Source organism: Poeciliopsis prolifica, unplaced genomic scaffold, assembly GCF_027474105.1.
Source record: "Poeciliopsis prolifica strain line A6 unplaced genomic scaffold, Auburn_PproV2 SCAFFOLD118, whole genome shotgun sequence".
Classification (NCBI taxonomy): Eukaryota; Metazoa; Chordata; class Actinopteri; order Cyprinodontiformes; family Poeciliidae; genus Poeciliopsis; species Poeciliopsis prolifica.
In genome coordinates this window covers 712,217-736,969 of record NW_026562493.1, presented here as the reverse complement: position 1 = coordinate 736,969, position 24,753 = coordinate 712,217, and the positions used below count along the sequence as shown (strand labels likewise).

Sequence of the window (24,753 nt, the reverse complement as noted above, 5' to 3'; positions counted from 1 at the left end):
GGTGAGAATCTGTGGGGGAGTACCTGCGGATGGTAACGACCAATGTCTGTCAGAAGCTGATGGATGAGACGGCCAACCAGTGCTCGAGGCGTGTCGATACGAGCTATGAGCTGAGGAATCACCTGGGAAAGGAAACTAAAACACTCAGTATATTCAAGACACGCCACAGAAGTCTGACTAAATCAGCGTTCTGCATGCCTCAGTTTTAAAGCTGCCGTATTTATCTTTTTACAGAAATATGGCTTTACATATTTGTTAGAACTGCCACTGTATCATGACAGAAAAATGTAACACATAAATAAAAACAATTTAAAAAAACCAATGAAACCATAAAAATATTTTATGGATTAAAAGATTTAGTCAAAAACAACCAATCAGAGCTAAGAGAAGAGGCTTAATGCTGTCAATCATCGTCATGTTATCTCTACTAGGCTAGAGCTAGCTTCCCAGAACATAGCCTGTTGTGAATGATATGGCAAGTTAGCATGATCAACAAAGGAGAAGAAATAGTTTCCCTGGAACATTAAACTGTTTCTCTGCCATTAGCACACAGAGCAGCGTGCTTAAAGCTTATATGTTGAAAAAGAGAAAAACATGAGATGGAGACAACATGGGAACATTTACTAATCTTCAGCCAATGTTCTCTTTTGGATTGATTAAGGGCTGACCCTATTCTGCTTTAAGAGTGTTGATTGTGTCTTTGTTTCCACCAATGGGCAGAAGAATAAAAATAAAGCAAAAAAAGACTAAACAGTTGTGCACATTACCTGTAACCATGTGTCTATCTGAATGGTCTTGATTCCCTCCACCAAAGCTTCATTCACCTCAGGCCAGTGGCCGTAATCAAACCACAACGTCAAAACCCTGAAAATTAAAACAGGCAGTGAACTCATATCACCTCTCAGAGAGCAATGAGTGATATGAACCACTAGAGGGCCACCCTTCACTAACAAGGGGGAAATCAGCCAGGCCTTTAACATAAACAGTGAAGTCTGACCGATTTCCTTGTTTGCATTCTAGTTGTTTCTCTCACCTGAGTGTGTCCTGCAGGTTATTTCCTCTGGAGAGGGAAATGGAGCGGAAGAATCCCTGAACAGCAGGGACTGTGTAGAGTAGCAAAGTCTTTGAGAGGTCCTATCAAAGGGCAGAAAACAAGGCAATGCTTTCAAATGGACTGAACCAGAAACTTTCACAGAAGCAGAGGGTGGGCTCTCACCTCATTGACCTTCTTCTGGCCCGGTGAGGGCATGGGACTATGGTCGGCACTGTCCACCTCACTGTCGCTGTTGCTGGCTTCGCTGGCAGCGCTTGCCCCGCTAGCGTGTCGCCGCTTCTTCTTCTCATCACGGCCCTGGTTCTGGTGCTTGTAGTGCAAAACTGCCTCAAAGTTCATGACGGCCCACGCATGCCAGGCCTGCGGAGAAACGTTTACTGTCTGTCTTTGATGGGAAATGATTTCCACGTTTATTTGTGGCATCATTTCCAGTTTGGGTTGGACAGACTTCTTTGTACAGAACAGCAATTTATGATCCAGAGTTGTGAGTTTGATACAGGAAGCTCACCAACCATCTACATTCATTTTAGAAACCAGCAGCTCAAGACAAATGAGGAGAAAGTATTTGATGGACAAATACACACACATACATACATGTTCACGTGGCTATCTTTTTGGGGTCTTTCCATTGACTTCCATTCATTTCTACAGCTTAAACCTTACCCCTATCCTAACCCTAACTCTGGTGTCGGCAATCCGCAGCTCTGGGGCCGCATGTGGCTCTTTAGCGCTGCCCCAGTGGCTCCCTGGAGCTTTTTCAAAAATGTTTGAAAATTTAAAAAAATGGTGGTCGGAAACATATTTTTTGTTTTAATATGGTTTCTGTATGAGGATAAATACGACACAATCATTCTTAAAGTTTTCCATTGCTGTAAAAATGTGTAGAATAAATATTAAATTTCAACATTTTCATCAAAAAAAGATTTGGGTCATAGCCTGTGACACGTTTTTTCAGCTGAGCGGAGTGTGAGGCAGGTGACTGTTGTGAAGAATCCGACGGGTGTGTAGTGGATCATGCATAGCAAAGGGGAAAAGAGAAAAATACCTGAGGAGAGTTTCGACAATTCATCGACTGAATGAATCATTTGCATTCATTGCCAATATGGAAGGATTACCTGAATGTTTACTCTGTAGCGAGTTGTCAAATAACAAAATGAATATTGTATTTTCTGCACTATGGAGCACACCTTACTATAAGCTGCACCTAAAAATAAATAAACAAAAACTGGACACGTACATATATAAGCCTCATTGGACTATAAGCCACATGCCTCACAGCATGGGGAAAAAGTAGCAGCTTATAGTCCGAAAAATAGAACCAATAGAACCTATGTGGAAAGACATTTCCAGGGAGGGCATGTTATATTAGCTGCCACGTCATAATTATCTTACACGCCCAAAGTTGCATTAAACATGTAGAACACAATCCTCCCTTAGGTACATTTATTCAGTAATAAAGTGGATGTTTTTGTAATGATTTTTTGTCAGTATATATTTAGAATAATGTTTAACATCCTCAGGTCCGAGGATGGCTGCATTGGTTGTATGCTGATATGAGAATTTTCTATGTTCTTTGATAAATTGTACATTTCATGCTAATTTTATAGTGATATACGAATTTTCTATGTTCTTTGATAAATTGTATGTTTAATTTTCTATGTTCTTTGATAAACTGTATGTTTCATGCTCATTTTATACATTTTCAACACATTTAAGAAGTTGAGTGCTGTATGTTGATTGAATCAAGGAATGCTCATGGCCTCTGGAGGCCATGGACCACAGGGGGTCCAGACATGGACCACAGGAGACCAAGTGGAACTTGTTCTGTATGTTGATTGAATTGGGCAGGGAAGTAACATTCTGATTGGCTAACCCGTCTGAAAGAGGGGAAATGACCATTCCCTTCTTTCATTCGAGGTTGTTTGGTAATGAGTATAAAAAGCAGAAAAGTCCCATTGTTGAGTTAGAGTCAGAGTAGCGTAGGAGTAGAGTACGGACGCCCAATTACGTGTTGCTGCAGCTCTTCCCTGAACTGTTGACTCTCCGGTTCACTGTGTCACGGTAAGAGCGGATTGAAAGAATCTAAGCATTGCGTATTGTTTGTTGTGTGAATGAATTTGCTGTAATCTGTGGCGGAAAAAGGACACATTTATTCTAGCAGAACAGCGTCTTGTCATTATTTATCACCGATCACCCCCGATCCTGCTTAAAATTTCACAAAACATATGCCAAAAGAGAAGAGGATGCTGCTATGTTTTACCATTGCACTGACTTGCTTGGCATTTGCACAGAAATCAAACTTAAACTGTATGAATTTAATTTGATATATTTTACCTTTTCAAAAGGCTGCTGATTTATTTTATAACTGCAGGCTGCGTTTTATTGCACTCCATTTGTTGCCCAGATAAGGGGGCTATCCATTACATACCTAACCCTAACCAAAACTCAATTCACACCTGAGTTCTAAATCTAACCCCTGACCCCAAAAAAGTGTTTCACCTTCTATCCCCACAAGGAGCAGTGGGTCCCCATAACGTAGTATGTGTTGGGAAAATGGTCCCCACAAGGTATTACAAACAAACACACGCATACACACGCACAGTGGAGGAAATGTTGACAGCTGTGTTGTTATTAATTAAAAATAGATGACAAAATACTTTCGTTTAACAAGGAATAAAAATGACACACGAAAATCAAAAGCTCTAAAAAAAAAAGTCACAACATGGGGTGTCTAATGTTCACCAATGGAAATTTCCTCTCTGACAGCTCGGATTTTACTGGGACCAGGCAGGAAGGGTGGAGAGCGGGGACTGACCTTGTACCAGTTGCGGTCATGTTCTGTTGAACTGCTGTAATACTGAAGGACTTTAGGGATGGTGCTCTCATTGATGCCCTGCAGGCTGAGCTGCCACTCTCCCAGCTTCAAGAAGCACCTGATGGAAACACACATGCAGACACGCAATTACGCACACACACACAGCTTATAGTAGTTCAAAACTTAATTTACATGTAGCCTCAATTATAACATTGTATAAACTAAAACTGTTAACAGAGATATTTTCAAACACTTAACTGAAAAAGACATTTTGTAGGTTATAAAAGTTACTAAAGTCAAATGTTAAAGTCATCATTGTTTGCTTTGTTGGCAGTTCAGAGCCTTTTTCACCTGACAGATTCCAATCTGTTCATGTTAATACATCTAACCAGTCAGATAAGGAGTACCACAAGGTTCAGTTCCACATAAATTCACATTGTATGTTGATGAACCCTGGCTTTCTTCGTTGACAATACATAAGGAATCCAGTAAATTAGACAACAAATATGCCTGTGAGGGATTTACCTTCCTCCCTGACAAGTGATGTTTTTTGTACTTCCTATACTCTTAATTTATCTAGTAAATGTATTGCTTTTGTTTGGAGGAAGCCATCCATTCATTTTCTATTCACCCTTGTCCATAGTGGGGTCAGGTGGTGCTTATCTCCAGCTATGTTCCAGGTGAGAGGCAGGGTTCACCCTGGGCAGGTCGCCAGCATGTCACAGGGCAACACAGAAACAAATAGGACTGTGATGGCCAAATCCATGGCCACACCCCTATGTTCTACTTAGCTGCCTGGAGATACTAGACAAAAGATGATGGCCAAGGCTCAGCAAGTTTAAATGTTAATTGGAATACACTATTAGTTCCTGCTGGCAAGAGGAAATGGTAGTTTTGTTTTTTTTAAACTTTATTTTTATTTATTTTTAAACAAGTAGGTATACAATTACAGAACACAACAAAACACGAGGGCTAGGACAGGTGACAGTCAACCATACTGAAAAAAAAAATAAATAAATAAATATATATATATATATATATATATATATATATATATATATATATATATATATATATATATATTGCATTTCCATAAGTATTACAAAGTATTAAGTCCTGTATCAGGAGAAAAAAAAAAAAAAAAAAACATGTGAACAGGTAAAGAACCACATTGCCCGCTCAGGTGGGGCAGATTCCCACAAATCAATGTTAATCGCCTCTGGCAATGAAACATTCCCACCGTTCCCAGAGTTCCACTCCTTTCTCCTTCTTAAGTCGTATTGCAAATGTCAGAATCTCCATGTCGTGGATCATATTTATAATATTCACCAGGAGTTTCAATGAGGGAGGGCCTGGCTGGAGCCAACACTTAGTGATCGCCTTCTTGCTGGCGACCAAAACTATCTTCAGCAGGTATGTATCCCCTTTGCTAAATCCTTCAGGAAGTATTCCAAGATACAGAACAGTGAATGACAAGTCCAGATTTATACCCATAACTTTATATATTAGACGATGTACATCCTTCCAAAAAGTCTGTAACTCCGGACAATCCCAGAAAACATGATAGTGGCCTACCGCAACCACTCCGCACCCCCTCCAGCACGGGAGCTGTGACCCATCCATCTGAGATCTTTGCTTTGGTCTTTTGTTAAGCCAAAATTAGCTATACTATTTGTTTTGTGTTATTTGTATTCTTTAGTTACCCCTATTGTGTCTTGGTCTGATCAGCCAGTATATAAACCCCTGTGTGTCATTTCCTTCTTAAGTCAGTTATGTTTGTTTGTGCTGCTAGTTTGCTAACACTTTTTACCTGAGTTCAGTTTTGTTTCTTTGACCTATTTTATGAGCTTTGTCATTTATGATTTTTGGGTTAAAATAAAAAAAAAACTATTTTTCTAAATATATCCTGTGACTCCTCTGGTTTTTAACTCGGTCCAAACCAATAATGCCATAAAGACATAAAAACTGAAAACCAAAGTGACTGAAGTCTTTTGACCAAGATGACATTCACTGTGCATCCAGCAATAGGCTTTTTTAGAGTGTGAAAGGAACACTCTAAATAGGCTCTATGTCTCTCTCATGGTTCAGTGCTTCTCTAACCATGTATCCATCCAATCTCATGTGATTTTTGAGCAAACCTTTAAAATGTCACAAAAAGGCGTGGCCTAGGTCTCGACATGGAGTAGACGTGTATCGAGGGAGCTCCGACTCAACTTCAAAATTTTTTCACCCTAAATGATATTTTAAACTTCTGCTCAGCAAATTCATAGTATAGCATAACCCGATTAACAAGATGACGAAGCCCAAAGGAAATAAGAAGGACAAAAGCTCGGGGGATGAGGCCGTGGACGACCGGGCCAAGCTAGCAAGCTTCGAGGTGGCTAATGCTAACACGAGCCCCGCGCGCTCTCCGGGTGCATCCGCCACCAATGAAGACGTCCTAGCTGCCATAAGCAAGCTTAGCAGCACGGTCGACATGAGGTTTGCGGAGCTCAATGGATCAATTTCCAGTCTCAAAACGGCGCTCGCCGATATTTGTGATCGTGTGACATCAACCGAGGCTGCAGTCGTGTCACAGGATAGACGGATCTCAGAGCTGGAGAAGAGGCACGATAGCCTCGCTGCTCAATGCTCTTTACAGCAAGCTAAACTGGATGATCTGGAGGCTCGCTCGCGCCGGCAGAATATCCGTATTGTAGGCATACGAGAGAAAGCCGAGAATGGTCGACCGACGGATTTTGTCTGTAAACTGATACCTGAATTGCTGGGAGAGGACAACTTTGATCGGCCAATCGAAGTGGATCGGGCACACCGGAGCCTAACGCAGGCCAATGATGGGAAGGCGAGAGCCATCATCGTCAGGCTGCATTATTTTCAAGAGAAGGAGCGGGTGCTGCAGCTGGCGAAGGAGAAGAGTCCTCTGCAGTACGACGGTCGCCCGGTGTTCATCTTTCCCGACCTCACCTCAGCTGTTATGAAGAAACGTCAGGCGTTCCAAGCCATCAGGGAGCAATGCAGGTCCAAGAGGATTCGTTATGGGTTTCGGTACCCTGCGCAGTTCATGGTTACTGTGAATAACAACACTGCTACATTCAGCACTCCAGAGGAAGCCGATAAATTCCTGAGCCGGCAAATTGAGGATTGGCAATCTGGGACTAAATGAAGCAGGGGACAGACCATTTCTTTGTTGCCATGTTTGAAATCTTGAGAAAGCGAGAAGTTAAAAAATTGTCATTGAGTGAGAAATTGAACTTATCCATTTTGATACTTAATTGTGTGAGGTTGAGCGGCAACCTGGGTTGGAGAGATGGAGAAGCTTGTTGCTAATCCTCCACCAGGTGGAAGGCTGGTTCTAGCTTTTAGTTGGGGGTATGGATGGAACCGTCCTGGTTCTGTTCAGTTAGGTAGTTCATTACGTTCATTATTGGGGGGTGTTTCTTGCACATCGGCATGTTCTGAATACTGTACAATTATCTTCACAGTCATGCAACACATAGTTACTAAAATATATACAAATTGATGTCAACTGATCCACATAAACAAAGTATGGAATTAATCTGATTAGCTGGAATGTTCGAGGGATAAATAGCCCTCTAAAAAGAGGTAAAGTTTATGCACACCTGCGTTCATTAAATAGCCCTCTAAAAAGAGGTAAAGTTTATGCACACCTGCGTTCATGAAGGCTGATATTTGTTTTCTCCAGAAAACTCATATCAAGAAAACAGCTGCTAAAGTTATTAGTCCCTCTTGGGCCTCCCATGTATATCAGTCAAATTTCAGCACAAAAAATAGAGGGGTTGCCATTTTGATTAAAAAACATACACCTTTTGTTCACAAACAGACAATTTCAGATCAAGGGGGAAGATATGTGATTGTTAGTGGGCTGCTGAATTCTATACCTGTGACTTTTATAAATATATATGGGCCTAATTTTGACAGTCCCATTTTTTTTCAAGACCTTTCTAATGTAGTACCGGATTGGGTTGGCTCTAATACAATTATTGGGGGGGATTTAAACCTAATCCTGGACCCAATTTTAGATAGACAACACCCTCAGTCTAATTCATTCAAGAGCAGGGAGTCACTTAAAACTCTATTACAATCTCATAATATGGTTGACATATGGAGACTGCTATATCCTAATGGGAGAGATTATTCATACTTTTCAGCAGTACATAAGTCCTACTCTAGGATTGATTACTTCTTATTGGACTCTAGGTTGCTGGCATCAGTATCAAGCTGCAAATATCACAATATTCACATATCAGATCACGCTCCTGTGTTGCTGAACCTTAAACTAGATTTTAAAAAAGGGAGACAGAGCTGGCGCTTAAATAAGGCACTGCTGAAAGATAAGGAGTTTGTCTCCTATATCTCAGACGAAATTAAGTCATTTCTGAATTCTAATGATAAGGGGGATGTGGATGATTCAATGCTTTGGGAAGCAATGAAGGCTGTTATAAGAGGATGTATAATCTCGTTCGAGGCAGCAAAATGTAAAGAGTCCAAGTTAAGGTTGGATAAAATAGATGACCTGTTGACCACTTTAGAAAACGCATATAAATTAAAACATAGCCCTGACATTTTGAATAAAATAACAACTCTACGATATGAATATAACTCTATTATGTCAAGAAACGTTTCTAAATTACTGGTTCAAGTCAAACAAAGATACTTTGAGTTAGGCGATAAACCCCATAAGCTATTAGCCCGCCAGCTTAAACAAACACAGGCCTCTAGAGCCATACATCGTATTAAGCTTGAAGATGGAACTTTACTCACAGATCCGGATAAAATGAACGACTGCTTTGCAGACTTCTACACTAGTGTCTATCAGTCACAAGAAAAATTGGACATTGAAAATATGGACAGATTTTTTAAAAGTTTGAATTTGCCAAAACTGCCATCAGATTCAGCTGAGGCTCTGGAAGTCAACATAACTTTACAGGAAATTGTATCTGTTATTTCTACACTTCCCAACAACAAAGCGCCTGGTCCTGATGGCTTCAGTGTTGAGTTTTTCAAGGTATTCAGTTCCAAATTATCACCTCTACTTTTGCGTATGTTAAACCACTCTAAGCAAGCAGCAAGACTGCCTCCCACCCTATACAGAGCCAATATTTCGCTTATTCCTAAACCAGGCCGAGATCCAGAAGTTGTTACATCCTACCGCCCAATATCATTGTTACCTCTAGAAACCAAGATCCTTGGGAAAATTCTAGCCAATAGACTTAAAAAGCACTTAAAAATCATCCACCCGGATCAGACTGGCTTTATGCCAGGTAGGCATATGTTTTTTAATTTGCGTCGTCTTTTCAATATATTATATTCAAATCATTCAAAGGAGTCCATTGTTGTCTCGCTAGATGCACAACGAGCATTTGATCAAGTAGAATGGCCTTATATGATGTATGTTCTTAAAAAGTTTGGTTTTGGGCCTCTGTTTATGGATTGGATTGAAATAATTTATTCACACCCTCGGTTATTACTAATCAGAATATCTCCCGCCCCTTTGCTATTCATCGTGGTACGCGTCAAGGCTCCTCTCCCCATTTCTCTTTTCAGTCGCTATTGAACTTCTTGCTGCCAGCATTAGGCAAAACCTATTAATATCTCCTATTGAGATGTTTAATTGTAAGCATCACATTTTGCTGTATGCTGACGATATACTCTTATACATCTCTAACCGACAGAAATCACTGTCTCCTCTGTTGACGACGATCAACAATTTCAGCAGTTTCTCTGGTTTTTCTATTAATTGGGATAAAAGTGAACTAATGCCGCTTACTACAGAGGCTGATTTGGCATATCTGAAGTCCACATCATTTAAGATAACTTATGATTCTTTTACATACCTGGGCGTGTTGGTAACAAAGAAGCCAGAACATCTTTTACGGCTGAATTGACAGAGTAATCTCCAACAACTCAAACAGAATATTGATTTCTGGAAAACTCTCCCGCTATCTATGGCTGGCAAGATTAACGCCATTAAAATGGTGGTATTACCACGATTTCTTCACTTATTTCAATCTGTCCCATGTTGTATAGGGGTATCCTACTTCAGACAATTAGATTCTATTATTATTCCCTTTATTTGGGGGTATAAAAATGTCAGGATTTCCAAAGTACACTTATGTAAACCGGAATGGTGGGTGGGTTTTCCTTACCGGATTTCAAGCAATATTACTGGGCTTGCCATTTATCCATCTTAGCGTGGTGGAAGAAGGGCCCACTCTCATCTGATGGGACCTGTCCTTCCTGGTTATCCTTAGAGCGTCTGCACTGTTGTAATTCATCTCTAACTGCGCTCCTTAACAGCCCCATTAAGGTCAATAAAACACACTATACCAATAGTTTTGTCATTAGGAATACCATCAGAATATGGAAACAGATACAAAAGTTTATAAAAGCTCCAGAGGTTTACTTTGATACTCTTATCTGTGAAAATCATTCCTTTGCACCAGGTCTCAGTGACGCCGTCTTTCGGACGTGGAGAATGAAAGGCATTGATGTGATAGGCAACCTATATATTAATGGAACTTTTGCATCTTTTGCACAGTTATGTTCTGAGTATAATCTTCCCCCATCAAGTTTTTTCCGTTATCTGCAGGTTCGGGACTATGTTAGGAAAAATGTCTTGGATTTTGTAACTCTTAACAAAACATGAAACTCTGGAGGAAATAAATAGATTTGATCCTGCCAATCAGGGGGCAGTGTCATACTTTTATAAGATTTTTAATAACGTACGTTAGACACAACCAAGATAAAAAAGGCATGGGAGGATGAGTTAGGGCAGCAGCTATCCGATGAATTATGGGAGGAGAGTTTGAAAAGTGTGCAAGACTGTTCTGTCAATGCCAGACATAATCTCATACAGTTCAAAACATTACATAGACTCCATTATTAGAGGGAGAAGCTGAGCACTTTCTTTACTAGCGTGTCTCCAGTTTGTAGTCGCTGCCGGGCGGCCATTGGTAACTTGACACACTCCTTCTGGTCATGTGTTCAGCTTCACTCATTTTGGAAGAACATTTTTCATTTTTTTTCAACAGCTTTTGGAAAGAAATGGGACCCAGAACCACTTATTGCAATCATTGGGGTCTCCAGTGCTTTGCGATCAGCCACTAAGCAGGAGAAAACGGCTGTTTTATTTGGTACAGTGATTGCCAAAAGGTTGATTTTGAGTTTTTGGAAAAAAGACTCTGTGCCCACATTTGATCTCTGGTTGGGGGAACTAGCAAATACTCTGCATCTGGAAAGACTGAGATATCACAATGAAGATAAAGTCAGTGTGTTTGAGAAAATATGGAATCCTGTATTAAAATCCCTTCAATGAAAAACTGTTAATGACAGACCTGCCACAGTTGAGATCTTGCATTCACTTTGCGATGTACTTATGTTGTTTTGACTTTGTAAGTGCTTTATGATGTGCCGATTTGGGAGGGTAAGGGATGGGTGGGAATTTGATCTGTTATGTTAATCTATGTATGTCAGTATGTAAAATTTAATAAAAAAATAAAATAAAAAATGTCACAAAAAAAGGGAATTAGGTGTATTTTTATCTACTTGTTGGGAGGACATAAACCAGGTAATGCAGTCATTTCGTCAGTTATTGATGCTACACATGATTGGAATAAACGGGATGTAAAGATTGCGACAAATCTCAGAAACATAATGTTTCTCTGCTCCATCCTGGAAGAATGATGGATTTAGACATTTTTCTGAGATTTCTGTCTCTAGTAAAGAGTTCACTTTGTAAAAAAAAAAAATTATTTCCACCTCGCCTTTTTACAAGAATTTTTTCAGAAAAGCCAAATTTACAACAGTCGAACATCAAAACTTTCTTGGACATTTGGGAATGTTATTTCAAATTTTACAGTTTCTAACCCTTTTCTCATGTGATTCTTCTAAATATGAACAAATGAAATGATGGAAACAATTTCTGTTTGTTTCTCTCTTGGAGAAAACCATTAACCAAGGAATCATTGCAGTACAAAGTTTGTTTCTTTTCCAAAAATGTTACATTTGCTAATGTTAACACTCACATAACAACTGACTTAAATACATAGCAATTTACCAGAGAAAAGTTACATTTTTTAACTACTGAAAACTTGGAAATGTTGCACCAACTCATCAAAAAAAGATGTAATTGGTTCTGTCGCTTATATGTTGAGCTATGAAACTTCACTGAGGCAATCAGGCCTCTATTAAGCATAAACAGATGCTAACAGGCAGAAGTCCAGCTAGTTGTGCCTGGTGGGGCTGAGTTGTATAATTTACACACCTAGGTAAATGCAAGCAAATGGCAAACACAGATTTTTTGTGGATACATTTATCAATAATGTGAATACTGTTTGGAGGGGTCCGCTAATAAATTTCCCCATTGCCATTACATCATTTCTTTGCTTTCCCATATGTTAGCAAAGGATTTATGCCAAAACTGCTTCCAAAATCTGTTAACATGCAGGGGTTATACAGACCATATGAAAGAAAAGCAGATAGCAGAGCTACTGAGTCAGAGTGAAGTGTTGTGCGAGATGATGTGAACATGAGAAGTCCAGGTGTGCTCCATACCAGCAGCCGACCTACATTCATTAAAGTGCGTGAGGATGGGGTTACGGGGGAGAGGGCCGTCCCGCTAACTTTATACAGGTGTTTTCTCCTCACATGCATTCCTCAGAGAGCTGCTGTGTGCCAGACAGAAAATGAAAAAGAACCTTTTCAGCCTGCTGTCATGCTTCAGTCTCGACAGGTTTGATTTACAGGATGGGAGGACACCGCCACTGCTGGCACATGTGGCGTATGATTTACTGGAACCTGGATTATACCCGTTTGTTGCATAGCTGCATCTCTGGCTGGTTTGGCTTACTTGACCAACATAAAGAAAAAAAACCCAATGAAACACAGAGAAGCTCTTTACAAGGTAATTATCCTCTTGTCAGGATCAAATGCAGCTGACTATAGCCATGATAATTTGAGGATTTGTATACAGGCCGTTCTGGGACTTTGAGGGCATTCCAAACTATCGTCGAACCAGCATCAGAAAAATATTCCAGTGTTTTCTTCAATTGGTTCTTCTCTTACCAAGAGTTTCAAAACACTTCAGAGTCTTGTCTGAAGTGAGATTTACAGTGCCTTCAAAACCCTTTCAAACCCGTTGAACTATTTATGAAATGCGTGAAATGCATTTGTATTAAGTACTGATAAGACATTACTTAAATTTTTAGGCCCGAGCAGCTAAGCGCTGCGAAGGCCTATTGTTTGAATCATACTGTTTCTTATTCTTATTTTTCCGCCCCCCCAAAGAGGGTGGCTGTTTACAAATCCTCAAAAAGTCACCAAACTTGGCAGACGCGTAAAACACGTTTAAAAATTTCGTACTTTAAGGTCGTCGCAAAAATTGCATATGAAACGGTTCAACGGCACCACCTAGCAACTTTTAAAAGAACCTCTACTATGACCTTACTTCATCATAGAGACATAAAATTTGGTACTCTTGGAGAACTCCCCTAGATGCTCAGAATTTACAATTAATGTCATAGTGCAAGTGTCACAGGGAGTCAGACATTTTGGATTGAAGTTCCAATTTTGACCCCATTTTTGCTGTTTACAGCCTTCGCATTTGATCGAACTCCTTCTAGGGATTTCCATTGATTGGCTTCAAACTTGGTCAGTCTGCTCATATGGCATGTCCGATCTAAAATTATCAAAACATGAGCATGCTAAAGGGGCGTTACCAGGCATCAAAGTTCACTTACTCGCCATGAAAAAATAAATTGTTGTATCTCCTGCACAAAAACTCACAGAGGCACCAAACTTTCAGTGATTGATCATCACTGGGTGTCCAACAATATCCAATGGTCAAATAATAACATCATTTAGGCCCCCTGAGAACTTACCCCTTTGACCTAATCAACATGAAACTGTGTCCAGAGACAGAAGACATGTTGGTGTGTTGTGGATTACAACCCTAACCAGTTTCGATGGAGCAAGTGGGCGTGGCGGCGTGACAAAGTGACCCGCAACGCTGTTGCTATACGTTTGGCTCTGAATTCCACAGTTTCAGGTCGAGCTGCTCCAAACTCACTAGGATGGATCCTTATCCACCCACCGCCAGGAATCCAAAACAAACTTTGGTAGGTGTGGCCTCGTTTCTCTATAGCAGCCCCAAGAAAACTTCAAATGATTAGCCCCAAGCCATGCTTATGAAACTTGCTACAGGTGTATCTTGTCATGATGTTCAAAAAAGTCTCCTGGAGCGATGATCTAAACCCAACAGGAAGTCAGCCATTTTGGATCAAACCCGTCATTTTCTCTTTTTTATAGACGTCTATCTGATCGAACTCGTCTTACAGTTTTTCGGAAACAGACTTCACAATCACTCAACACATACTTGAGGCATCGAAGGTCAAAAGTTATCAAAGGATTTCTTGAAATCAAAGCATGTAGGCGTGACTAAGTGTCAAACTTTGACTATTTGGCAGAAAACATCAAGGTTCAATAACTTCCAAATGCAAGGTCACAGCTGCAAAAGACTTCATGTCTCACTACAAACCAGTCCTGATCACATTGTCATGATGAGTTGATGTCATCACCTTAGCCTTGCCCACTTTTAACAGAAAGTCACTTGTTTTTCCTGCTGTATTTCTCACTTTTATTCTGTTATTTATTTGGATTTAATCCTGTGCAAACTGTCTTAAAATGATAAGATGATCAACTCTGTCATTGCTGGATGCTTACTGAACTGTGTGTGGGTGGCTAAAATGGTGAATTGCAGTCCCTCGCCATGTGCATAAGATCGTCTCTAAATCACACACAGATCATCCGATTGGCGCCAAACAGGTTATCTATGACCTTTGTTCACCACTGAACAGCCAGACAGCACTGAAATGTAATTTGACTCCACTGCGCCCCCTAGATCAATCCATTGGCTTTATCTCCTCGCCCCCTCGACGGATTTGCGGCAGATTTTTTTGCGTCGTTGGGGAGCACCGCCAAACGCATCAATGAGTATTGTCCAGCGGACACAAAATTCATTTGATTTTATAAATGTGGGGGGGCTGGTTGACCTTTGATGACCTCTACAAAAATGTATTAGACGTAAAGAAACTTTTGTTGCACAAACGTTTGTCACCAATGTGATTTGATCTGAAGCAGGTAGAGGGGAACTTTGCTCAGTAAAAAAACACGTAAGATGGATATTTAATATTTCACAATACAGTGGTATTTTCCATAAAAACATTGGTAATAAAATGTGCATGTAAATACATTTGCAAAGCTTTTAAAGATGAGAGCAGAATGTTATCACTTCATTAAAATGTAGAGCATGACTAAGTGGAAAAGTTGAAACCAGGCAATGTTCAAGGAACGAGTTTCTGAGAAATGTCAGTTTATCAAGTCTTATGAACATTGTGAGACAATTTTTCTGGGAGATTACAACAATAAATACTTTACTAATGAATCCTCAGTGAAGTTATCACAGAGCCCAACTGTTCATCTGCACATGAAAAAACAAACATGGCAATCTGCCATTTCATTAACATTTCTACTGTTTGTGCTTTTGTTGTAGCCATTACTGAAGCAGTGGCTGCTGCCTCCTGCTCATGTACAGACCTGGCCATCAGCTTGTGGAGCTCCTGTTTGCGCTGATGGTCGTCAGCTGCTATGGCATGCTGGGCTTGCTGCTGGACTCCCTGGACAAAGTGCTGCATGTGCTGGAACGCATCAATCTGTTAAGACGCAACATAGTCAACGGTCAGTTTTTTAACATTTACAACCATTTATCCATTTATTTGGCATTCTGTTGGGAGATAAGAACATAAAATATGTTAAAATCATTGAAAATCTAAATAGTAAACAATGAATGCAACAACAGCTCATCAACTATTAAGAAATTTGTCTCAGTGATGATGAGTTAATGTCCTCTCCAACCCTAGACTTTTTCCACTCTGCTCATCTGTGTTTTGCATCTGTTGAGAAACTAAGTTAGTTGTGTTAGCATTAGCACTAATGCTCACACTTAGGTAAGCCCCCAAATGAAATCCTCACTTTCAACAAACAGGCGCTATACGTTTGGTAGCCAAACAGCATCTGTTCTGGCTCCACCCACTGCTGCCTTAGTTATCAAATATCAGCAAAAACTAAATATTAAAGAATACTGCATTATTATGTGTGATATAAGAGCTAATTTTCTACTGAGAATTATTCCCATTGACTGTGGGGAGATCCGTCTTGCAATGCTCATTGTATCAAAGCAGAAACAGAAGCATAAAAGGTTATGTTCTGAACTGGTTCACCTGTTCTCCAGACATCACACAACAAAAAAAATGAAACAAGCAGGAGCAGTGGAGAGTAAGAAAGCACAGGTTTAGACCACCAATAGCTGCTTTTACTTACATTTGATCCACCTTTTGATTTTTAAAAATAAATATAAAACTAGCATTAAAAACTGAGTACAATAACCATTTATCATTATTAATGTTTTCCTCTTGCTGTGTGAAATGTTTTAGATTTTTTGTTTGGTTAACCTCACCAGTAACTTATGTAATCCTTGCAGCTGTGACTAATGTTCTGAAAGTGTTTAGGAAAATTTTGGCCACATTGGTGAAACAAGTTGGCTGGATGAAGCTGCTATTACAGGAATTACCCAGTGAGAAGCAGCGTCTACTTTCAACATCAATACTGTACTGTTTATTTTATTTGGATATGAAGATAATGATTCAATATTTATAAGAAACATGATTAGTTAGAGGACACACACATTCTTCAAGACTCATCACAACCTTCTAGCTGCTGTTTTTCCTTGTTTTTTTTATCAATTCAATCAGAAAAATTCTTTTTATACTGACAGTTTCTATGGATATGATAAATAAAACTTTAAATGATAGATCATAATGAATCTTGATAGGCTTTAAAGTCGATAAGTTTTAAAGTTAGAGTTATTCAGTTGTAGTAATAATACTTTTATCAATCTGACATTGTTTTAACTTTGTTATTTATATCTAGCAATACAAAAAACAAGCTTGAGCAGTTTCATGTTTTAAATGCCTTTCAGGAACATCTAATGATGTAGGAGTTACCTTTCCAATGCTGTCTGTTTTTGTAAGAGAAGGTTTTAAAAGGAGTTCCACAAGGCTCAATCTTAGGCCCTGCTTTGTTTAATTTCTTAACTAAAGTGTTCATTGCATACTTTACTGAGTTTCCTGATCTATGAAGCTGGCTGCTAATAAACTTCAAACAGCTCTGCTTCAATTGGTATTGCACACTCTTAATGTGAAAAACAAAAATCTTTTTCAGAAATTGTTACCATATGTCAGACAATGTTAATCTTTTTAGGAGAAATACTAAGCATTTAGTAAAAATGCTGAACTTTTATTAATGACATGTTGATTTCTTTTGAAGAGTCTGTCTTAATGTTAACATTATCTAAATGCATGCTGTTTAAGTCACTCGAGATTAGTTTCTGGATTAATTTAGTGAAAAACACTTAAGTGCACATAACATCATAGTTCTGGTGTTCTATATGTTCTGTTTTTTGCCTGTCAATAAGCCTTAGAAGACAACAGTTGTGGTATATTTTTATGTACAGTATAAAGCTTTGAGTACATCAATATCGTTACACAACTGCTATGATTTGTACTTCTGAAATTGGCTACTCTTCAAATACCTAGGATATATTTTCAGAACTATGTAGTTTTTAATATACTGAGAATATGAAATGCTTGATACTTTCATTTGTAAATTTGGAGCTCTTTCAGACTCCTTTATTGGAAGACTGATTTTCATAAACCGAACCTTTTTCTGTTGGGTTGCTTAATTTTGTTTAGATATTTCCAGTTTAATATCAAACGTTTATCTTGTAACTTGTATTAGCATCACATACAAATCCTGACTGTTAATAATGATAACAAATAGGATCCTGGAGAACATCTATTATTACCATCCATATTTATATTGGATGGCTTACTACCATCCGATATAAATATGTCAGTTCACTGACATATTTATATTTATATTATATTAAAACTATATATAAGCTCTTGCCTTGTATCTTGTAACTTGTATTTATATCACATACAAATCTTGGATAAATAAAGGTTACAGAAACAGAAATAAGATTAAATGATGTGTATATTTTACAGAATTGTTCTTAAACTTTGAATCTCAAATACTCTTGTTAATAAACCTGAATGAAACCGTAAAGAGATCATACTGATATATTGCACTGAAACAAAGTGATGACCAGATTTTATGTGACCAAGAGGCTTTTCCTACCTTGCGGCTACTCTTCCACATATACTTCATATATGCATATGTGACATGTGGGTGGGTGGTGGGCAGCGGGTGGTCAAGCTGCTTGGAGGGGTCAACACCCAGGAGGAGCACCAGGGTTTTATGGGCCAGAGCCTGGAGGGGAGTGCAGCACATTTAGCAGAATTACTCAGCTGAACAGAACTTTGTTTTTCAAAGGCTGGATCTGTGGAGACATATACTTTAATACAAACAGATAAAAACATCAAAGGTTTGTGAATAAATACTTTTTCGACCAGCAACAACAGGGGATAAGGCAAAAGAAAGAAAAGGAAAGATATCAAAATGACATACTCTATTTGTCCAAAACAGTAAATAATTTTTTACAGGTGGTGTAATGCATCTTTCCTTTTTCCAATGGCAGCACATTCAATGATGTTGGATTCTAAATTGTGGTCAATTATAACAACACTTTCTACGTCTTCTCCAACTTATTGGAATACTAGTGAGGTTAAAGATGGAACAAATCCTCTGTTTCATAAGAAGATATGGACTTCTATGAGTTTCCACAGAGCATGACTCAAACTTATCGACTTTAAAGCCTATCAAGATTCATTATGATCTATCATTCACTGCTTTTATTACTGGGAGCTTAAAAAAACTCAAATTAAGTTTAATTTATAGCTGCACTTAACTTCCTCTGAGGCAAAACATGATTTCTTGTTAAGGAAAGTTAGAAGTTCACTCTGATTTATTGTTAATAATGATAATGAATATGATCCTGGAGAGCTTCTGTTAATTATAGTCGATCTATGACCAACCAATATTAATATGTCGGTGCACTGACCAGCCGTAAGCTCTTGCCACAAAGGCTGGCGTATTTCAGCCAAGTTCTCATATCTTCATGGGGGCTGATGACGAGAGAGCGGACCATCAGGATCCGCTGCCAGTCTTCCACAATGCGCTGACAGCCCTGAAGGAAAACACACAGAAACACACCCTCATTTAGCAGTGTAAGAACAAGGAAGCAGCTATTGAAACTCAAGAAAGCACATAGTCAAGCACAGCATGATCCTGCCACCACCTGCAGTATGGTGGGACTTTTTGTCCAGGGATGATGTTTAGTATTATTTTTCTTCCAACATTTTTTGAATAAAGGTTCAATCTGCTCTGGTGAAATATGTTCGCTGTCTCGCTGCATGGCTTGTAGCAAATTTTAAACAACAGTTCTTCTTGGGGTGTGCTGTGGTGGCGCATGGGTTTAGCACGCCCCACGTTTGAAGGCCTCAGTCCTCGACGCAGACGTCGCGGGTTCGACTCCCGGTCCCGGGCGACCTTTGCCGCATGTCTTCCCCCCTCTCCTCGCCCTCTTTCCTGTCTGCCTGCTGTCGAAAATACAAGCCACTAGCGCCGCAAAAACTCTTCGGAAAAAAGAATGATAAAATAAAAAAATCTTCTTGTTATCGACAATGGTTTTCTTCTCTGCCACAGTTCCACAAAGGCTGGATCTGAGGAGACTAAAGCGGTCCTGTCAACAAACACTTCTCCGCTGTAATACTTTGTGTTGATGTGTTTTATTAAACCCCCTTTTGTTAACTTAAAAAACGTGAAAAGGTTCAAGTTGTTCTCCTAGTCCTGCAATGTGTGGTGAATCTGTTTTGTCAATGTGTGGACATGCAGCTGAATGTGGGTTTCTGTATTTATAAATCACTGTCATAAACTAAAGACTAACCAAGCTTTGTATCAAACTTATCCCACAAACCATTTTAAGAGTTGCTGATTGTCTTGTGGGAATCCAGATAGTAGAAGCCATTGTTTCTATATTTATAGAAACAATATCTGGAAGCAAATCAGAGCAGAAACACTGAGAGCAACAATGGATCAGTCTGAGACACTGCTGAGTCTCCACATGCCGGCGACGGGATGTTTTCCATCAGCAACAGCATCTGCTTCACATCGCAAGCTTGAATTGCACACGTGAATGAAGATTTGAAGTACTATAAACTGCATGTGTTTTTCTGAGCATGGAGTACCTGCAGCCTCTCCCACCAAGTTTCCCTGATGATGTCCCTCCGCTCCGGCACCAGTTTGTACTGGATCACTTCCTCCAGCTCAGACAGCATCTGGCAGGAGACCATGGCCTGGGAAACAAATACACACACGGTTACGTTCAGCGATACTCTTTAGCTGCACACATTGTTGGAACTGAATCATTCATATAGTCCAGAAGAGGAAAGTGTGTTGAAAGAACAATAAAAGAAAAATAAAATTTGGCTGAGATACATTTACTTGGTGACCCAAGAATCCAGTTCCCAACATAGTTCAGTCTGATGGAGAGTTTGTAAGAAGATTAGGCACACTGTATAAATTATTTATACAAGAATCAAAACGGTTAGTTTTTACCAAGCCTGCTGTTTTCTATTTTTAACTGATAATCTCAAGAACTACTATAAGAAATCCACTCATGAGAGAGACATTTGCAACTTGATGATTCTCATATAATGAGAAAAGAAAAGTGATCTTATGGTGTGATGAGCGTTCACCCCATAGGCACGACTGTAGCTCTCTCCAGCCATGGCTGTCAGCTCAGCATCCAGGAGGTCTCTGGCTTTGTCAATGCACTAGTGATTCACAGAAATAAAAACAGACACATTGCATCATTATTTTTTCATGATAGATATTTACAATATGATTTTAGATAATTATAAAGATGCAGATTAATTCAACATTTCAATAATTACGTTTCCAAAAAACATTTTCTGAGCAGAGGTAGATGAAGTGTTGAGAACAGCCATGAAGCATTTAGTAACCATGAACTTGGAGGACAAATGAAGTTCAGAAAGCTTCTTAAAAAAGAGATGAAACTCTTAAAAACATTTTTTGTATTTCCAGAGGTTCTTTTTATAAGTATATGAAAATTATATATATTATTTATATTGCCCATAGAATCACCCCTGAAACTATTTATCTACACCCACAGAGTCGGCAAACAGCCCATCACCAGTAAGAGCCCTGAAGAGTGGAAATACTTCCTGGCGGAGAGAGATGATGGAAATAAGATGATGAGGACAACTAAGGACACAGATATTGCTCCAGTGATTTCTGGAGCCTTATCGGCTGCACCATTTGGCAACTCTTATTATCAAGAAGAGAAAATAAAGGAGAAAACTGAGGAAGCTCTTGGAGGGGCACACAGCTGTTAACCAACTCCAACCAATTATTATTATTTTTTTTTTTTACAGGGAGGGAAAGCAGGGATGGCATGCCAAAACATCCTGAGGCACAAATAACAAGATGCGGAGTTAGGACATTGGGCTTGATACGAGGTGACAATGAAGCTGTTTCTCCATGTAGTTCTAGTGCTGTTTACTCCAGAATTACTGCGCCTGGGCCAAGCTGCAAATGTGCAGCCCAGACGACTCCCAGTAAATGCAGTGTCTGGCTCCAGGCAGCACAAAACAGCAGCTAAGCAGCCCTCTGCTCTCTTACGTAAAGCTGCATTTATTCACATAAGAACAGGGTTCTGTGATGTAACTTTGTTATTAGAGCCATGAAGACAGAAGGCTCTTTTAAACAACCAACAGAGGAGGTCTGAGTTCCCCAGGAGTTTTATAGCATTACAATTCAGACAATAATTTTAGTGAATCTTGTTGGAATTATATGCACCAGCCAACACAAAGGAGCTCACCTTATGATGTACTTATTCATATTATGCTTAGGAACACAGAACAGGAACATTTAGTTTTATACAACACTCCACCCAGAACAGGAATACAAGCTACCAGTTAGGATTTAGATAAACTATTAGTTTATAAGTTGTGAAGTAATTTCCATGTTTTATTTTTTTTGCTTATATTTCCTCTAATTCATGTAAAGCACATTGAAATGTCTTATGCTGCAAATGTGCTATATAAATTAAATGACCTGACAAAACTGTGAAGTGGAATAGATGCTACATACGGTAGTAAAAGAAATATATGACAGTGCAAAAGCCAATAAAAACCAATTTTTATAATAGTATTTTATTGATTAAGGTGCAATATGATTCTAACATCACTATTAGTCTTAAGCTTGAAGTAAGAAAAAACTTTAAGCATAAAAAGAGAAGAGAAATGAAACATTTCACATTAACTTTTAAAAAGTATGAAGCAAACTCATTAATAAACACTGCCTTTTATATTAAACTTTACTTTCAGTCTAAAGTTTGAAGTATGACAAAATATTTTTATATTTTTAATCAATATATTTTTCACATCACAGATTAGTAGGTAGCTCCCCCTGAAAAGAAGAAAAATGCATCCAAAGTGAGCAATCCCACACTTTTACAAACTTGATCTCTTTCTTGGAAATGCTTCTTCCTCCATCACTGCTAATAGTACTTACTACTCATCAATAGTTCATCGGCACAACAAAATCCTCCAGCAAAAGAGAAAGTGCACTCGCCAGTTAAACTACTTAAAGAAGCCTTGAGGCGGATAATTTGGACTTTTAAAAATCAAGATTCTCTCATTGTTCAATGACTCATTACAGTCCTAAAAATGTTTGCAACGCACCAAGTGTCACACAGACCACAACAGGAAACTTCAGACATCAACTCGAGAAATTTTACTCAAACATGACCATTGAAGAACATGTCTGGATGTTAAGGATGAAAGCTACAGCCTTCCTTTGATTCAGTCCACTGAATCAAAGAAAGCTCTGTGTGAGGATCACACACTCAATCTTGAAAACTGCACATTCAAACCCCCTCTCTTCTCTGTGCTGGGTGTGTGTGTGTCACATTGTCAGCTCCAGCTATTCTTCAGGCACTGAGCAGTTTCAGAGACTTACTAGCCACACCTCGATGTAATCACAAAATTAGAGGGAGAATGTCTGTGATGAGAAGGAAGGTCATGGGAAACAAATCTCCAGAGGACAAGAACAGGGCAACTGGATGAGCAACTGTTTACCGTTTGTCGGCTGCTGAAGCATGCTGTCTGTGTGTTCTCCATTCGGTTTAAGCACATCCAGCTCCAGGGAGTCTGAGCTCATTCACAAAAGCCCAACCTTCCTTAAACTGGAGGAAAACCATCATCCTAACCTCCACCAGACCACAAGAGGAGTCACCTGCTTCGGCAGCTGAACTGAAATGAGCTGCACTTACATAACATTTCCACACCAAAAGTGTTCCACGTGGAAAAGAAGAGAAAGAACCAACAAACCTTGTGCATTTCATTATTACTATAATTAATGAAGCGTCAAGAGTTGATGAGAGGAGTTCAATCCTCTCTGGGCAGCAGAAAAAACACTGAAGCACTAATAAAATGGAAATAATAGAAAGATGAAGCAAAATTTCACAAGCTTCAAGGACAGACAGATTCCAAAAAGTGTGTGACTTTATGAGAACACTTTCAAAAACATAAACCATCAAAATATGTCTTGTTCGGCGTTTACGTGGCTGAGTAATAATGCAACCTACTTGTTGAGCCAATGAGAAGAGGTCCTGATGGAGAGCAAGAACTGCTCGGTAAAAAGCACCGTCGTGTGTGTCTCTGGGGATCATACATGTATACTCCTCCATGCTATCCCAGTGTCCTGGAAAAAACAAGAAAACTGGTTGATAAATAACTAAAGACCACGTGGTGTAACCCTGCACAGTGTTGGTGTCTGATGACTGGGAACATGGTCGGTACCTAGACCCCAGGCAGCTGCAGCGGCCATACGTGCCATCTTGGCCTGAGTCTCTTCACTGACCAGCGTCCACTCTTCACAGCACTGCTGGTGCAGCTGACCCCTGGAGAACATCAGGTATCCACATGAGAAAAAGGCCATCCCAATTTGACCCCTACCACCTTCACAGAAATAAACTCAGTCACTACGTTCCCATCCACTACGTTTTGCACATTTTGAAAACTTGAAAAAAATCTTCCTACATTTTGTGGGATCGACTTTACGTTCGCTTGAAGTGGTTTTTAGATTTTTTGAAAAAGAGTTGACAGGCTAAAGGGAAACACAATAAGTTCTGACATAGCGACCATTCACCAAGGTTTGCTCTAGTGTATTATTAGCATGGCGTGTCACCAGGTTTTACTTGCCCCCCCACCAGGCTAAGCATTGTTTTTTCTTTATTCTTATGATCTATAGAATTAAGCTAAGTCTAGAGGTGATGCCTTGAACTAGGGGGCACCATCCCCATATCAGTCTGTTGGTCTCACACTGTTATTTCCCAGTTATGATGGCTATTCATGGAAATCTAAAACTTTCCACATTTTGAACAAAAAAAATGGCAGGCTGCTGGTAGACTGCCACAACCCCCCAAGCACTGGTCTCAGCAAGTTTTCTAGGGGAAATTTATTTCGCCATCTACTTGTGGATCTGTGCATCAAAAATGTCCAAGTCCAAACCTCCAGGATGGAGAAACGGGCCTTTTAGTACGGAAGCGGTGGAGCCTGGGGTCCATTAGCCTTCTCCAGGCAGATGTTGCAGATTTGCAACAGCTCAGTGCTACTTAGCTAGTCTTTGCAAGTCATTTAAGCCTGAGAGGGTTAATGCAATATTTCCTGCTTACGCAAAGAAAGGCAGAAAGATGGAAATTATTCTGTGACATGAAAATCTGAAGGCCATCTGGCTTCCCCATATCTGGCACATGTGGGTG

The 24,753-nt window shown here is 39.5% G+C and overlaps 1 protein-coding gene across 2 annotated transcripts in view; it reads right to left on the bottom strand.

The window, feature by feature from the left end:
- mtor (mechanistic target of rapamycin kinase) overlaps positions 1-24,753 on the bottom strand; it is a 156,894-nt gene that overhangs the window by 31,603 nt on the left and 100,538 nt on the right. For both annotated transcript variants that reach the window (XM_055024320.1, XM_055024319.1), the window contains exons 31-42: positions 23,792-23,892; positions 23,578-23,693; positions 20,663-20,740; positions 20,153-20,260; positions 18,967-19,092; positions 18,144-18,275; positions 15,483-15,598; positions 3,870-3,987; positions 1,217-1,414; positions 1,034-1,134; positions 768-864; positions 24-122 (exon numbers count right to left, since the gene is read on the bottom strand). In XM_055024320.1, the coding sequence (XP_054880295.1) occupies positions 24-122; positions 768-864; positions 1,034-1,134; positions 1,217-1,414; positions 3,870-3,987; positions 15,483-15,598; positions 18,144-18,275; positions 18,967-19,092; positions 20,153-20,260; positions 20,663-20,740; positions 23,578-23,693; positions 23,792-23,892 (1,390 nt within the window). The remainder of the gene's footprint in view (positions 1-23; positions 123-767; positions 865-1,033; positions 1,135-1,216; positions 1,415-3,869; positions 3,988-15,482; positions 15,599-18,143; positions 18,276-18,966; positions 19,093-20,152; positions 20,261-20,662; positions 20,741-23,577; positions 23,694-23,791; positions 23,893-24,753) is intronic.